General features: G+C 44.2%; 1 protein-coding gene across 1 annotated transcript in view; it reads right to left on the bottom strand.

Moving 5' to 3' along the window:
- Positions 1–669: 669 nt before the first annotated feature.
- The window catches only part of LOC103797702 (FERM domain-containing protein 6-like), a 29,088-nt gene continuing 11,848 nt past the window's right edge, over positions 670–17,909 (bottom strand). The window contains exons 3-13 of the mRNA XM_009069929.1: positions 15,756–15,835; positions 13,612–13,688; positions 11,791–11,977; positions 9,145–9,300; positions 6,811–6,876; positions 6,533–6,601; positions 6,168–6,342; positions 4,108–4,443; positions 3,842–3,970; positions 3,049–3,128; positions 670–957 (exon numbers count right to left, since the gene is read on the bottom strand). Coding sequence (XP_009068177.1) covers positions 670–957; positions 3,049–3,128; positions 3,842–3,970; positions 4,108–4,443; positions 6,168–6,342; positions 6,533–6,601; positions 6,811–6,876; positions 9,145–9,300; positions 11,791–11,977; positions 13,612–13,688; positions 15,756–15,835 — 1,643 coding nt within the window. The remainder of the gene's footprint in view (positions 958–3,048; positions 3,129–3,841; positions 3,971–4,107; positions 4,444–6,167; positions 6,343–6,532; positions 6,602–6,810; positions 6,877–9,144; positions 9,301–11,790; positions 11,978–13,611; positions 13,689–15,755; positions 15,836–17,909) is intronic.

Raw genomic sequence — 17,909 nt, 5'->3', positions numbered from 1 at the left:
AAAAAACAAACAGAAAACCAAGACTGCACATTGTATTTGGCTGGATGCTTACAACAAAACAAAACACTAACAACAACAAAAAAAGAGAAATAAACTCCTGGCAGAGCAGGTCTTGCGCCCAGTGAATCAAATAGGCAACTTGCATTCATTACAACAGGAACAGGTCAGACACTTCCATACATAGCCCTCCAAATGTGTTCAGAGTATATCCTGGCCTGACAGCTGTTGGCAGTGTTGCAGCAGCACAAATTCAAGACAACCAAACTATCTGTACACTAGCATTGACAGACATGGACCACAAGAGAAAGGCAGGAAGATAAACTGACACAGACTTTAAATTTCTTTCTGATTAATCCATTTAGACACGGTTCGCTTTACTAGCTCAGTGTCAGTTTTAGCCCACTGTTTTTGGTTTTTTGTATTGGTTGTGTCACTGCTAATGGTGCAGGCCACTTTTCTGCTGAGACAAACACTCTCAATGCTAAGTGCTACACTCCAGTTGATTTGCCCTGTAGTCAGGTCTGCAGAAGTGATGACACTTCCTGATACGGAGCTGAACAACAAAACCGCTCACAATCTCCTGCAGGAACCAGAGTGACATTACATGTGTTAACGAGGTATATATTTCCATGATGAGCTGTTTCCTGGTATGGAATAGCTCCAATCTCATTACACCACAAACTCCTCTGGGAGCTGGTCCTCTCCCAGAAGGTCCAAGGAGAGGCAGTTCATGGATCTCTTCCCATAAAGGGCAGACTTGGTTTTGCAGTCCGCTGTGGAATAAACACAGCCATAGATAGACAGCTTATCCTCCAGGCTGCAGCCAAAGGTGTAGCTGTGGGATGTGTCTGAAGACAGTGTGGCACTTAGTGGCGGGTGCCGGTGCTTGTAAAGGCGGATGTCATCCAAACTTTGGCTGTGCTGGTCTGTGCAGCTCCTGCTTTTGGGTGATCTGACCTGCCAGTTCAGCAAGACACACAGAAATAAAAACAATGAGCTCAGATATGGCCTGAGGATACTGGCTACGCATGCTGCAAGCTTTCCAAAATTGGTCTTCCACTCCTTCAAAAGAGCCCCACCAGCCTTCTGAAGGATGCTGGCCTAATAAAGAAGCTGTGAATCATTAAGGAATTACAAGTGCATTAAGCTGTCCTGCCATGTTGAGCCCAGATCCTGATCTGTCTGCACTGTGTCCTGGGCATCCAGTACAAAGGATGAAACACGGGACAGATAACGATACCTGAATGACCTGACACTCTTGGCAGATCCATGCAGTCATCCTCAAATGGATGAAGTGCTCTTAAAAAATTACCCCAACTGCTTGAACACACTGAGTTAGGGAAAGTCTAATGAGCTGAAAGGAAGGTTCAAGAAGGCAGCCATGCAAACTAATAGGTTACAGCATCCAGTAAGCGCAACGTACAGTTTCCTCTACAAAACGTTGTTCTGCAAACAGGAACAACAGATCAGCAGTAATTCCCAGAGGCAGCATCTTGCTACACAAGCTGTAGTGATTCGGCCTCTGTGAAAGAATTACTGACCATCTGGGACATTTCCAACTTCACCACTTGTCTTTTTCCCCTTGTTCTGCCTCTTTAATAATCACCTCTTAAATGATAATATTAAGGCTGATTTCAGGGATATCATTTTGAAACCAAGACACTTCTGTTGGCACCACAGAAAACTTCCTCCCAGTATCACTTCTCTCACCACCACGTGAGGAGAATTACAACATTACCCTAAAAGAAATCCTGTGCTGGTTCAGCTGTGCTCCCAGAAACAGGAATACATTGCATGGTGCACAGTCAATGCTAAGGAAATCCTGCAGCATTTAGTTACACGGCCTTGTAAGGAAGGTTTTGGTAGTTTTTTTAAGGAGGCACTAAGTATGTGATGCATAAAACTGGTCAGCCAGCTCTTCGCAACTGTATGGACAGTCCTGTTTTGATCAGAAACATTTTTATAAAACAGATGCCTCCTGATCAATTAACAGTATAAGCATGTGCTGGTAAGAGCAGTAACTTTATAAACATTGCTTTAAGCAAGATTCCCACTTCCAGCCTTCAGTTCTTACATCATTCCACTTAAATATAGGAGTAGGTTCATTGTGATTTGTACTGCATGGGCTTTAGCTGTGGAAAAAAATAACTAATATTTTATTCAAACCTCCTATAGCACTTCACGGACTATTTTGCTGATAAGTGAAAATTTCTTATCACTTTTGACTGGATCCAGGAAGAAGCATGAAAATTTTTAAACAAAAAAAAGTCCTAAGAAGTGACTGAAATCCTTGTCCAAATTTTCAGAATTCTTTCAGCAGATAAGGCTAATTTGCATTCAGAGAGAATAGAAATGGTGGAGCCTGTTTTGGTGGTTTTTGTTTTGCCCCTTTTTTTTTTATACATTTAAAACTCCCCACATTTCTACCCCAGTAGGTACAGCTATAATTTCAAAAGAAATATTGTTTGGCCTTAAAAAGGCATTTTAATAAGCTTTTTCCAAATATAACTTATTATATGACGTATTTCACCATATATAGTTGCCCTTGAGAAAGGGTTTGATGAAAAGAAAACATTGACAACAAAGACTTCAGCACACAGAGTATAATCACAGAAATGATAGTAATTAGAGCTTGATCATCTGGTTTTGCTCTGATGTGAGCTCCTTCTGGCTTCAGGAGCAGGAAGATGACAGTCTGCAACCCACATCCAAACTGCATGGATGGTCTTTGCTCTGTATTGCACTGAAAATCTGCAAGTGGTTGATTTTCTAATTCCCATCCAGAAGCCTAAGGGGTAGACAATAACTGGCTTGCAAGATTTCCCTGCTGATCACTCCAAACCTCTCTATACTATTCTGAACCCAAATGCTGCTCTCATCCTATTCCTGAGAGCAGTAGCTGGCCAACAGCTGGTTTTGATTACACCATATAAAATCAGTCAAATCCAGACCAACCAAGGTCACCTGATTTACAGCTGTCTCCATTACACTGGACCTCAGTTCAATGCCCACACGCAGCCTCTCCTGCTGAGCACACCCCTCCCTCACCTGGTGAAGGGATTCCACACTTTGGCCTCTCATTTTGATCAGCGTGACTTGCACCACAGACAACGATTCCCGATTTATAGCTGCAAAAGAGAAGGAAGAAGTGAAACGCATTGCAAGTTTGACATTTTGTAGGCTGCAGAAAAGGAAGTTATTCTCACAGGCCACACTCAAGCAGTGCTATCCTATAAATATGCATCTGTAAGCACCCTCAGTGCTCTGAGAGTTTTGCTCACAAGTACTCCTTCATGCCCCTAAAGATCAATGTTTAAAAACTATCAAGAAAACAGCTTCTCACTGATTCATCCTGTTCTCACCCATCTTGCTTTGCTATAAAGGCTGTATGTCTTAAGGCCAGACAGCTCCTGTGTGACCCTGTTGTCTAGCATTCCCTGTATCACAAGCCACAAAATTTTACTTATACATTCCTGTGACTAGCCCATTATTCTGTGGTTGAACCCCTTGGCTGTTTTGTGGCATACAAGATTTTAAAGCAAATTCCTTCACTACAAAAGGTTCACCTCAGCTATCTTTTTGCCATTAACTGAATATAAAAACTTGGCACATTTGGAGAAGAGAGCCCTTTAAGGAGCACAGAGGAGAGCAGCACTGTACAGTGTAGAATACTGGCCTTTAACCTCTAGATGAGCTGACTGCAAATCCTGTTTCAATAGGGCAGTAAGTGGCACTGGCAGTTGTTTGGAAGGAAATAACAGCTTTTCTTGCATCCCTCAAGATTATGCCTGTCACTAGAGCCTTAAGAACAGCACTGAGCAGTAGCAGAAAGCCATCTCACCTTGGCAGCTAGCAGCATCTAGAGGCAGAGATTCAACAGATTCTCCCACAGTGTCCTCCTCTAACTGGTCTCTCTCTAAATGCTCATCTACAGGCACCTCCTCTGGCTCATCTACTGCCAGCTCAAGCTCTACAAGGAAAACAGCAGCAGGAGAAGGGTTAGTATTACACTTCTGCTCCAAGCTGCTTCATGTTTTCTTGCTCCCCATTTTCCCGCAGAAAACAAGAGTGGGCTCAGAAGTTGCTCCGCATCTCCAAATTCTTTACCATCATCCTGAGCATCGTCTTCAGCCCGCCCTTTGCTGCCACTGTCGATGCCAGAGCTGCCGTAGCTGATGGTTGAGCTGCAGGATTTCTCTTTCCTGTGCACCCGGTCAATGCTGAAGGGCTCATCCACAGACATTTCCACCGACACTCGGTGCCTGGAGTCAGCCTCGATGCCTGATGTGTGAGAGCTGCCGTGGCTCCCCGTGGACTGGCGTGAGAGTCGGTTATCCCTCCTGCTGCCCCCACTGCTCCCACTGCCACGTGAGTTCTTATCACACGGGTCCAGGTCCATGTCTAGTGTGTCACTGATATAGGACTCCCGGTAGCGCTTCTTCTCTGAGGAAGGAAGAAGAGAGAAACCAGTGGGAACTTTAAGCAAGCACAAAAGAAGGGTAGCAAAAATATTCAATAAGTTCTGGGACTGGCACAACCCAACAACTAAGAAACAACTGCTGCAACTACTGAACAAATACAGATACAGCTTTGTACTTTGTTTGCTCAACAGATACTGGGATGCCCAGCTGGTTGTAAAAGACTTAGTCATACCTGCAGTAAACACAACATCTCCTGAATTAGAACAGGCAGATAGAGGCAGTTATGATACAGACAATAGTAGGTTCCACACTGACAAGGTTTTAAAAAAAAAAAAAAAAAAAAGAGGGAATTACTTAACTAACTTAAGTGCTCAATCTTTAAACAAATGCATTGATTGATTCTTGAAACAGTCACCAACGTGTGGAGTCAGCTAAGAACAGGATCCCCATGGGTGGCATTTATTCATGATTTATTATTTCTCCCATGGCTTGTATGTGCTAAGGGTGGTCGAGAAACCCATGAAATGCTAAACCTACTGCCTTTTTCCCACAGGCACTTGCTTGATCAATGAGCCTTTCTACAGGTGACTTGCACATGCCACTGGTTGTGCCCACACAGCTTAAGGCCACTGTTGTAACACCACTGAAGGGAAAGACAGGAATGACCAGGCTAAATGAGACCAAGGGTTGCCTTCCCCTGTGCACTGATTCCACATAACCAGTGATCATCACTTCAGAGATGAACATAAGCTCCCTAGAGTTAGTTGAGATGAGCAACAACCAGAAACAAGTTTCTTTCTGACATCTCCCTGGAACAAGTCAGCCTGTGTCCTCAGACAAGAGGACCAGCTACTGCTGTTTGACTTCTACTGACCTTGAAGGTAACAATACAAGGCTTACAAACTCCAGATAAGACGAAGTATGAATGGCAAATACAGGGAACAGCAGCCAGGAAAGAAGTAGGGGGGAAAAGCATTCAGGAGAAGGTTAGAGACACAATCCTCTGAAAGAAGGGCTATGCAATGAATTTAAAACAGTCACCAGGAAGAGGTAGGCTGAGAAGTTGTAGGAGACCCAGCTTGCAGAGCTGGAAAATGGAAGGGGGCCAGCTGAGAGGTGATGACTGAAGTTTTCCTGGAAAGATATTAGGGACTGTCAGAGTTCAAATCACTGTTCCTATAGAGAAGGGACCCCACCAGAAAAGACACATTCTGGGAGTCCTGATCTGCTCTTAGGCTGTTTCTGGCACCTGCAACTCCTAGCTCTTAACTGTAGGCCACCATAGACTAAAAACTGTGTGCAGTGTTTAGTAAAGGACACTAAAAAGAATTAGAGAGACAGGCTCACAACTTGTACTGCTGCTTGAGCACAAGAAGATTTCATACCAGTGGAAAGCTTTTTATTTAAAATTACATCCACTCAGAAGCATGTGTCAAATATGCACAGATTAGGAGCACAGAGAGTAAGGACCTCCGGTTACTTTAAAGGAGATATTCCCTCTCTACTGCTCTCTCACACACACACACACTTACACTCTTACTTTCTGATCAGTCTACAATGCAGGAGTCAAACACTTTCCAGGAATGGGCTTGAAACATATCTAACACCTCTGTTTCTCTCACTGGCTCCCCGATAAGGCAGAAACACCATTAATTAGATAGGGAGCAGCTACCATGAAGCAACAGTAGAGCCTAATATGCTGCGCTCTTCCTGTTACCAAAGTCACCTCTCTGTTCCTTAGCATACCTTCAGCCTCCTCCAGTTTTTGGATCTGCTTCAACACTGGCTGGATATTCAGAAAGAGCCGGTGGCTGTTGCTGAGGAGCTGCAGCAAATGCCGTGATCTGAAGGGGCAACCCGTGTAGTAAACTAGTTTCCGTGCAGAGGGCAAGCCATCTGGCTGGATCTCAAATTTTTTCCCCTGCATAAAGAGGAGAGATGCCAGAGAAATGAGCAAGAGCACATTTTCAACCGCACAGCTACCAGAGATAGCTGCGGTGTTCTGTGTGTTAGTGACAGGACCTGCCATGGCAGTGTGGGCAGACTGACGGCTTTGCCACGTCCCAGGCTGACAGCACACTGCCAGATGGCCTCTGTTCCGTCATACTCACCAGAAAGGCCAGCTTCCCAATGTGTGACCAGGGAAAGTCATAGAGGAGCTGGCGAACGTGATTCACCTCCTGCAACACATCAAACTCAGGGTGACACAGGGACTGGCAGGTACAGGGTGGAGTCAGCAATGCACGAAGAATTTGCAAACCACCAAGAATTTGAGATATGCAGAGCCTGGTGTTCGCAGGGGAGGCAGAGGAGCCTTGGTGTGGGGGGAGGACAAGGGAGCTGGGGAGGGTTAATGCTACACCAGAAGGCTTTCACAGCAGTTTGTTACCTGATAGATGTGCATTCCTCTCAGGGTCAGGCCCAGGATAACCGTTGGTCGATCCTCCTTCTTATCCTAAAAGAACAGAAGAGCCCAGAGTCAAAGGTTAATCTACAAAGACCATGCTCTTGTTCTGGCACCTACTGCAGGAGAGGTAGCAGGACTCCTCATCAGGCAGATGCCATCAGCTCATTTAGTTTTTATTATGTTTGTAAAGTGCACCTTGCCTTGTTGACCCCTGAAATACCTACACCAAAAATCCCCTCATGCTGGGAGACTCAGGCATTTCACCAGCACACACCCTAGATGCCCTGGACAGGGAATCCTGCAGCTTTAGTGATTTGAGGGCATGTACAATTACTGCTTTCAGAGATACCTCATAACCTCTTTCTGCCACATGCAGACTCTGCTGTCGCCACGAACACACACCACTCACTCTCTTGACAGAGCGCCCAAAACAGAAGGGATACTTGTGGCCCTCTTCTTGCCACAGCACTGTTGTTCCCATCCAGGGGCTTCCTGGATCTTAGGTGTCCCTTGGCTGGGGAGGAGGTGATCAATGCCCAGAGTTACAGGAACTTTCATTCTAACCTTCTGATCTCAGTGCTGGGAGGAGGTAGTTTTAAGTGTTTGTGGCTGGATTGAAATACTGCCTTGTTTTAGCTCATGCTGCATGTTGGTATGACATATGCAGTCTTTAATGAGATTCCTTTGCTTGAAGACCAAAAAATATTATAAACTAATTCTTTCACCCTCTCCTAGCAAGGCAGAGTTAGGGAGGGAAACACAGTTTTTTTTTCTAGGAGGAAGAAAATTTTGGGGTAAAAACTTATGGGCTCACAGAACTCAAATTTTACATCAAAACTTCCTTTCCTCATCTAACTTGCAAGATGCAATCCTTGTTCCATCCCATTACCTCACCCTGTGTCTCTGGTACCATCCATGACTTCCATTCAAAGTCACTAAGAAATGTTTTCTGCCTCCTAAGGTCGAAGAGCTTTGGAAATCAGTATTGGTCTCTATGAGAGATAAAGGAGTCTGTGTTGTTTTCTCTTTTGGAGTTCCCAATCTCAGTAGAAGTCGTGAGGAGAGTATAAGACAAAAGTGACTGCTTTTGAAATCTCAGAGCAGTCAGCACACCAAAATCTTCACCTGGTACCATTGTGTGCTTGATCAGGAGCTTTGTGACCCAAGTGTCACCTGCAAGGAGGATATCTCATCTCATGATGACACATGTCATAGCAGGAAGAAAAGCATATTATGGATCAAATAGCACATGAAACAGTATATAGTGCATAAGGTAAGTTCAAGTCAGACAGGAATTTGGATATTAAGAGCACCCAATTTCACGGCTTTGGTGTTTTTGGATATAAATTGTATCATATCCTGCCAGCTGGATTTCTTATGGCATTCAGGTGTAACCAACTCTCTTATGACTGCCTCATTAACAGCATTAAGAATCAAAACAGAGGACACAGGAGAGGTAGGTGAGCACCTATGGTTTGTAAAGAACTGAATGTAAGCCTGGACTACAGACCAAACTGGAACTTCTCCAGAAAATGTATTTCTTCAGTAACTAGAGCTGCTAGCTACGTTCAAAGGACATGGATACATCCCAGACATAATTCCCACTGAACACAACCAACCATAAAGTTTCATTACGAGTCTGACAAAGTAGACTATTTCCATCTGAAAAAAAAAGAGCCAAGTGATTCCTAATTGCATGAGCAGGTTTCAGTCACCTAAGTAGAACAGAAAACTTCTCGAGTCCTATTTCTAGATCTAAACTCTCTTAGCACATGAAAATTAAGCACATTCTGTTTAAGTATGTTTGGAGAAGGATTCTAAAACTCAGGCACAAGCAACAATCCTGAAATCAAAAAAACTGACATACAGCTGAAAAAACAATAACCACTGTGACAGGGTTGGAGAAGGAAGGGGGTAAGAAAGTTGGAATGACTCAGTGTCACCTTCAGTTATTACACAGCACTTGTGTGAAAACTGGCCAACCTCTTGTCATTATTTCAATGAACTGCAACAAGAAAACAAAAAGGGTTCTCAGTGATTTCCCTGGTGCAATTCTACTGACAGGCAGGGACAAAAATTATGCCATTCCTGTGGCCAGTTTCTTGGCCGAGGAACAAAACTAAATTCCAGCTATATCTGTATATTGGCAATGGATTTATTTGTGGGGACAAGCCTCATTGGCTGAGCATTTTAGATTTGTTTGGCCTCTCTGAATCAGAGGCAACCATCCCTCAAATAAACAGAAAGTGAAAAATGCAATGGTGCACTCAATTAACGATGGGAAAGAAGTTCAAAATAAGAAGCTCTTTGTTTAACCTTCTGAAGCCTGTAAAAGTGGACAGGCACATCTTCCAGCAGGCAGGCTTCCTTAATGAACTTCAGCACCGCTTCCTTAGTGCTCAGCCCTTGCTGTTCTCTGTGCATCTCTGGGGCATGTTTCAAGATGTAGTCGCTCCCCCTCTTCGCAATTATCTAAACCACAAGAAAAACAAACAGGTCAGCAACTCTTCAGTGATCCCCCCGGGAGGCTACTGTGATCAACAGCAAAACTGGAGGTGGAGGAGGTTCATACATTTTCTCAAGACATCAGTCCAGTTCACCTCTTCCTCCCTGAAGAATAAGCATTTAAAGCAGCCCAGATGACACTAATGTCTCCAAACAGATCCCAAGTGGCAAAATTTTAACAGACCAAGACTACAGAGGTCATTGTCAGCTCTTTTGTCTCTAAAAGTATTGGAATTAGTTTTCCTAACTCCTGGGATCCAAAAATGCTTAAGGGCAGATAACAAATACTGCTCTGTATGCCAATACAACCCACAGCATCTCCAAACATGGCAGAAATACTAAGTTTTCCTTTTAAGATCAAAAACTACACATTAGGCTTATTTAGCATTTCCATTCTCAGAGGGGTGGATAACACTATCTCAAGGTATTTTTTTATCTCTTGGGAGTGGTTGGCAAGCACATGGCTTTATTAGCAGCAGAAAAACCTGCACTAGGTCTTTTGCCCCTGACCTGTGAGTGCTCAGCTCCCGTGTTTCTCCACATGTCCTCTCCATACAAGATTACAGGGCAGCCTGGCCCCCATATGCCAGACTGGCTCCAGCCCCTTCCAGACTGTGAGCAGCAGTGACAGATAAGAGGTATATTGGCTTAATTCACTTCAGAATATCCCCCACTGCTGATGGCACTTAAAACTAGATTGCACCAGGTACCTGAGAACATCCTGCCAGAAACAACCTGCTCTGGCTCAAAACAGTCAGACCTCATCACCAACCCAGTTCCCAGTTCCATTTTAGATTAAACCCCTTGTTTACTGTTTGAAAGCACCTCTGCCCTCTTTTGCATGCCTTGCCAGATTAGTTGCCCTCCCACGAGGAAGGATGGCCTCAGTGGAGGACATCAATGCCATCAGCTGCACAGCGTCATCAGCGACATGCCAGCTCCACAGTTCAAAGCTGGGTGGATCAGCCCAGGGCAGCACTGCCTCTCCTCACTTGCACGAGACTTGAGGCAGCCCTCAGTCAACTAACATGGAGCACGTGTTGAAGGAAGAGATTGCATCGGAGGAGGAGATTGCTCACTATCTCCCCACAGGAGCTCAGGGGCAGGGAGTGAAGCGTCCCCATGCCTGCCAGATTTTGCTGTTTGTAATGATGTAATAAGTCATCCACATACTTGCTTGGGGCTGTGGCCCAGCACAGGTGAGCCAGGCTTTGCCTTGGCCTTTTCAATTTTTGCCAAATGAGAAACAGTCTGTAATAAGGCCTTTAACTGCCTCAGAAACAGCACCTTCTCCAGCCCTTTTTTAGCTACCCCCTGACAGACACCCCGTAACAAGGAATGGCATGGGATAAGGGTCTGTTGTCTGGGAGAAAGAGGCACACTTCTGCACAGCAAGGCCAGCAGGCTAGGATTTGTGCATAAAAGGAGACTATCAGCCTTGTTTCACCGACCTTTGTCACTGCTCTAAACCTTCTTCCCAAAGCAAGGGGCAGTGCCATGTTTCAGGGGAGATGCAACTTGCCTGGGACAAGCAGACAAGTAGCTGGGCACCTGGGCTTTTCCACAGCTATTCCAAAGTACAAACTGGGCTAACATCCTCTGTTGCAGCAGAGAAGGGGGCTCCAGAACTAAACTGGGTTGCAGGGAAGGGTCTTGTCCAGGTCCCAGGGAGTATCATGCTCCAGCCAACATCATCAGACATTACAGTGATGTGTCTGCAGCAATGCTAGGTTCTCTTTTTAAGTGTTTTTCAACAGTTTTCTTGACATTTAACCACAGGATAACTTTCTCCAAGTAACCAACTCTGACAGAGTCTTAGCTAATTTGCCTTCATTTGACAACTAAATCAGCTCTTGGCTGTCTTTAATGGCACTGGTCCTGTGCACATGCTTATAAACAAACATGCAAACCCATCTCCAGGCCTTTTCCTTTCCTCTTCCTGTAGCTGAGCCAGAGATTGATGACAAAGAAAAGAGCAGAGGCACTGCACAGATGTACTACCCCTCAGAGTCTGGGTCTATCCATCCCTGAGGCAAGCATTACAGAGATAGGAACAAGGGGCAATGGACTTGGCTTCACGACCCTGAGGTTTTCTGGAGAACTTAGGTTGTGCAGATCTGCTGATGTACCACTGCAAACACACAACCCTTTAAGCCACAGAATAATTAAACAAAGACAGCTGCACTGCCAAGGTTATTCATGTGACACCAACACATTCCCTCCCCAGGAAAAGATGGCCCACTCATCTCATTGATGAGTGAGCCCAGGAAGAACAGGCACCTATACCCAGTGGAAAACCAGGAGATACCTCCCCCAAAGGAAATTCAGGGTGACACTCTACCCCTCTGCCAGATCACTGCAGTGCGAATTGGGGAAGTTGAATGGCTGCAGTTAGGTACCATCTTGACACAGCTACTGCTGTGTGCACAATCTCTTGAAAGATTTCCCCAAACTTACCCACTGTGGGAAATAAGCCTGAGGTTCAAAATATTTGCCAGCATGGACCTTCTCCCTGTAGTTGCCCAAGTCTGCTTGTAAGCTGTAGGCAGCCAGCAAGAAGTAGATTTCTTCTTTGTGGTTGCAATGAGACATAAGTACTTGCTCTTTGAGGTGGCAGTAGTAGAGCTGCCGTGCCACCTTATCGCTGCAAGACACAAAGGCAAACTTACTTCAAGAAGAAAGTTCAGACAGATAAGGACCCTCAAACACATCATCCTGCTAAGAAGAATTAAACTTTGGCACCTCTGATGCCTGCCAATGCCACCCTGACACAGTTATGTGTGTGTAGGGAGCACCAAACCAAGATCAAGGTCTTCTCCCACTAAGTGTTGCACAAACATGGAAAACGGTAGCTTCTACCTTGAGGAGCATGAGATCTAAGAAGTTAGGGCAGAAGGCAGATGAAAGAAAAATCACGTCACATCTGTTTTGGAGACTGACTACAATCAACCACTTCTGTTTCTCTGGAAATTCTGTAGCAGCCAGGAAAGTCAACTCCCTTGAAATCCCAGTCCTGTTTCTTGCACACCTGTCCTCCTTTCCCCTCTAAACCTGGCACTGCTTTTTTATTTCACCTTGCCTTAGGCTCAAGATACTTTTCAACAGGCAATTCCCTGCCAGGGAGATCAAAAGACACAGGAGCCTTGGGCTTTTTTTTGTCTTCCGCCTCAAGCTGCTAAACAGGGATGGTCTGATAAGGCATAACTATGGCATAACATTGATAACCCACACACACCCTGCTCTCAGAGCTCATGGGAAGCAGCCTGCTGACATGTACATATAGATGAAGTGCTAGACACTACAGTCTGCTTGAAAAAGTGTGTGTGAATAGTTTGAAGGGGCCAGGTACTACCTCTGCATGCACAAAACTACTAGTATAAGGGAAAGCTGCTGTGATGCTGAAGGATATGTACATCAGGAGTGGCAGAACGATAGATAAATCTCCCTTTGTACCTAAAAGCAAAATGAAATAAAACCACTTATCATACAAACAGGCTCCAGAAGAAAGACTCCCCTGTATCCAAAAATGAAAGACTTCGGAGCGAGAAAACAGAGAAAACCACAAGCTTTGTTCAAGACGAGAACAAATGCCAAAAATTTGGGAAAGATTTTAATCCACCTAAATGATCCCAGCTCTTGGCTTGCCCCGAGGTCAGAGCCACACCAGAAGCGCTGATGCAAATTAACTCTGTCAGTTGTTCATTTTTAACTACCTCATCCTTTGTTCTGTACCATGGGTGAGGGTGGTGCTGTTTTGAGTGCAGCCCATATTCCATGTGAATGGACTACAAATGCAAAACTCTCAAACTTATGAAGTAATTTCTTTTGTCCATTTACAGAAGTCCACTTCTAGGAGTAGACTGCACAGAGCACTGCTCAGATGCAAAAACCAGATCCAAAATTATTAGCATGTGCTTTGGAGTATAAATAGCTATTTTTGGTATATTCATCTGATGCTTTTCATACAACCAAAAGATGCAAGCAAAAGAATGTTAATTGCATTTTGATACTGCCATCATTCAGCCTGCTCTCTAAAAACAGATGGAAAAACGGTCACAATTTTCCTAGGTATATGCAGTATGATTCAGGGGGGAAAAAAATCATGTCTGGGTGAGGAAGTCTGTGGAGGTCTTAAAAAAATAAAAATCCAGCTGATTTTTAAAGATTCTTTCTGTGAGCTTACAGAGATGAGCTTAACAAAGACACATTATTTTTCTTGCCTTTTAAGAACACAGGGAATTATTCAAAACATAGTAACTATCACAGAAGGGAACTTACCCTATTACTCTTCCATTTTCTACGTAGTATTGTACTCTAAAGAAAGCAACAAAAGGAGGGCTGAATTTCTCTGTTCCCTAGAGCAAAGACAGAAGACGAGTTAAATCAGCATCCAAAATTCCTGTTCCCCTGTCTGGTAACATTCTCTTCTCCCAAGCTCACTCCCCATACTGCTTTCCATTTTCCACTCTTAGCTCTTGGCAAGTTTTTGTGAGGATCTGAATGTCTGGGAGACTCACAACAATGAGGCATCAGAAAACATCCAGACAGACTCAACAACTTCCTAGGAAGAGCAGATTTTGGACAGGGGGGGATGAGCTGGTGTAAGAACCTCAGTGTAGCCTGGGGACTCCCAGAGTTACCTAGCTCAGCACCTGGCAGCACCACAGATGCATTTGCACTGAACACAGCAAGTTTAACACAGCCTCCCACAGAGCTCCAGGCAAGGCACGAGGGCAGAGTGCCCTGCTGGCACGGCCGCGGCGTTTGCAGTGCACACCTAGGAGAAGCAGCCAGCCCTGCACTGCCGCACACCACACCGCGCAGCAGGGACACACGCGCTGCCGTGCTCAGCTTTTACTGCCCGAGGCTGAGGCGCACCAGCCTGGTAAGAACTCCGTGCCTTTTGTTTGGCAGGGCTCGTGCTTGGTTATTCACACGCTCCTGCAGCCGCAGACCAAAGGGCGATGCTGATGTCTGCTTCACACTGAGGATGTCTGTTAGGAGAAAGCCAGCAAGGGTTCTTTTGTTTTAGCTACAACCTATCTTTCAGACTTACAGGCTTGTTTAAACAGGAGAAAAAAAAGGGGAAAATAAAAGAGGAATATCTTATCTTACTACCTCATTCTCTCATCTTTCCTACATTTCCACTTTAACATTCATACAAGTAACTTTGCTCCTACAGGCAGTTCCAAGGCTTTGCCAGTCAAATCCATCTCACTGGGACAAGCTATGTGGCATGCCCTGCTCATCTGATGCAGACAGCAACTTCTTGATCATCATGCAAACTTTTCCATTTTATTTCTGGAACTTATCCAGAGCCACCCTATTTTATCAGCTGGACTGAGCTTCCCACCTGAAACCTCTTCATAGGAATTAAATCAGTTAACCCAGTCTGATAGGCTAACTCCTCTCAGACTGCAGTACTGCCAATGGCAATTCATTCAGTCTTTTATGATTCACATCACACCAGAGGTTCCACACTTACCCTGACCTGAAAAGCGCTGCAAGAATCCAGCCATGAAACAACCACAAAGCATCCCCATCCCCAGGTGACCAGAAACACCTGCCTTGGGAAGCCCTCACTGGCTGGACAGACGACCCCTGCATGACTGCGGCTGTCTTTGAAGTAATTCTCACTTGTCTGGGAGAAGCAGAGTACTTCTTGGGGGATAAGAGAGATTCCCAAACCTCACTAGTCATCTACAAACTTCTCTAAGCAGCATAAATTGCAAGCGTGCCTACTCTGCAAAAGAAAACCCTTGAGGAAGGTGGAAAAAGTCATAATGAGCCCATTAAAATATCTGAATGCAACCATATGGTATACTTGGTTCTAGACTACAGCTCCTCTAATAATGACACACACAAACAAGCATTATCATGTCTGAATGACTAGCACTAAACAATTACATAGGCATGTCTTTACTTCACATAGCTTTTCCCTCCCTTAACAGGGCTGGGTAGCATTAAAGAACTAAGACCTCTCAAACAAAATATCCTTCCTTTCCCTCCACTGTCCTTTTACATGTACTCTGGAAGAGTCACAGCTCCAGTCCTCACCTTTGTATCAGGTTCAAATCACAAAAGGTCATTTTAGGCTGTTCTGCTTAAGGATAACAGTGAGGTCTCCAGACTAAGTTCCAAGATAAGTTCAAACAGAAAACTAACCAGCCGACCTTCTCCACTTCTGCAGCAGCTAAGCAGCAACCATGTGGCTACTATCACTCAGGGAAAGTTGTGTAAGGGGCTGTTTTAGCTCTTTTAATTAACTGTACAGCCATGCACAAATCACTGCATCTTGCTACTGAGAAGTATTCTGCAGACCATCTTCAAGAAATGCTTTATGGACCTTAGTTTAAGAGTTTTCATTTCACTGTGTAGTTCAATAAAAAGGAGCAGCCTCCAAAATTAAACACCTGTCTTACTTTGGTGGTCTCTTTCTTCCATTCCTTTGAAAAGTATTTGCTAAGCTTCTGCTCCAGGTCTATAAAGACATATTCATTATCTGAAAGATAAGAGGAAAGCAATTTAATGTTAAGTAATTAGAAATTCTCATTCATTAAATATTTAGATGACTCTACAAGTTACTTCCAAGCAATACATTTTAAACCAAAGCTGACCATGGTATAGACAGGGCAGGAAAAAAAAAGTACTCTAAAGCACATGTGCTACTCCAGACAGTATGGAAAGAAGGTAGTCATGTCTTGTTTCAAAAGATGCTAAGTTTCCCAAACAGCTTAGCTAGAGACGCAGAATTCTTGCTTTACAAGCAAGAAACCATTTACAGAAGGGAAACATCATCTTACCAAGCCAATTACACTGTCAGTTTAGTGGATTTATTTTTCTTCATTATTATTAAACAAGCAAGTCCTATCCAAACTTCTATTCTGCCATCATATAGCACCATGGTCCAACATGGCATAAGTGAACAGACTCAGGTTTTGACAGGTTTCATCCTCTATATATGAATGGGATCATCTGAAGGGTGCAAAGCAGGAGGACCAAACACAAACGCCCTTCTCAGAAGATCTGATGTCTCATGCTCACACCCAACTTCCTTCATAGAGAAGAAAGATGAATTAAAGGAAGGGAAATCTGGCCTACCTCAAAGGACGCAAGGGACCAGGACTTGCCCTAGTGTGGGTGAACAAGACACAGCCTGAATGGCTCATCATCTATGAAAGAGCTTTGTGCAGATTTTAAAGCTCATGTTTTGTAATACTGCTTACCAATTATCAAATACAAACTCAGCTAGTGAAAGATTTTTTCCCCGACTCTTCAAGTATCTTTAAAAAAAACCCCAATACCTAAAACCCCCAACAACAACAACAACAAACCAACCAAAACAAAGACCTGATGGGTGTTTCAGGCTCCAGCAGCAATGCCAGCTGAGCACATTCACCTGACCAGTCCCTCTACTCTTTGATCTTGCCCAGGATAGTGTTTTGACAGGTGACATAAGTGCCAAGATGAAGAGCTTGTTCCTTACACATGAAAGGACCAGGGAATATAAGGGGGAAAAAAAAAAAAGAACAGAAAAAAGAACTCTTCACAAAATAAACTTTTCCCTGAAGACCAGCCCAGACTTCCACGCTTTGGCTTTTGCTTTCTGATGTCAAGAAAACCAGAAATAAAACAAAAAAAACCCACAAAACAAAACAAACAAAAAAAAGTAGAGGAGAATAGAGATCAAATTTTTTCTAATGGAGATTTACAACCAAATGAGAGCCTGCACTTGTGCCTGTATGGCAGATGTAGAACTGGCAGAGGCCACTGTTAATCAGCAAGTGTTCAAGGCTGCTCTGAGCTACCTCACAGCCACCCTCCCAAAGCATTCCAGATCCTTACAGGGGCAGATTCAGCAAATACTTCTTTTGCTAGCTTTCAAAAAACAAGCAAACAATCACCCTATTACCACCTCCTTCAGCTCCTATCTCAAGTGAAAGAAACCACTTCTGGTGTCACACAGAACTAGTACGCATGCCACTTTAATAAGAAACCTGTGTAAAATACCGTTAACACGACATAAAGAAGCCAGTCCTCCAAAATGTCCTCTTTCCATCCCTATGGACTTTCCTGCATTGTACTGATTGCAGCTGTAAGCTTAATATAATTACCCTTGTGTTTACCACATTGCTTGACACATCATATACAGAAACAGCACAGTCAGTGGTGGTAATTTAAGTGCTGTAACACACAAGGTGATCTAGACTTTATTTTGACATTTTGCTATTTTATTATCACAGAGATTGCATCTTGTATCTGTCCCTTCACTTATGCATGTAAGATAAGGCTAACCTGGCCCCAGCCCTTGCTTTTCTAAGACCATTAAGATCAGATAATGCTTCCTTGACAAGGCTGATAGAAGTCCAAGCCAGTGAGAGAGAAGGGTTTTTATCCATCTGTTAGACTTGTCTCTGTCCCTTGTCAGCTGCCAAGCTGGTAAGCATCTCTCTGGAAAGCTTTTCTTAAAAGCTAAGTAAAAGCTCATTTAGGAGGCAATTGCACAGCAAGCGACAGGAATGGGATGACACAAGCACAGCAGCCAGTCCCTCCCTGGGCTTGGGCAGTCCCAGGGC

This window comes from Acanthisitta chloris, unplaced genomic scaffold, assembly GCF_000695815.1.
Source record: "Acanthisitta chloris isolate BGI_N310 unplaced genomic scaffold, ASM69581v1 scaffold45560, whole genome shotgun sequence".
NCBI classification, from domain to species: Eukaryota; Metazoa; Chordata; class Aves; order Passeriformes; family Acanthisittidae; genus Acanthisitta; species Acanthisitta chloris.
The sequence above is the reverse complement of the archived record's forward strand: the minus strand, read 5'-3'. Positions and strand labels throughout refer to the sequence as shown.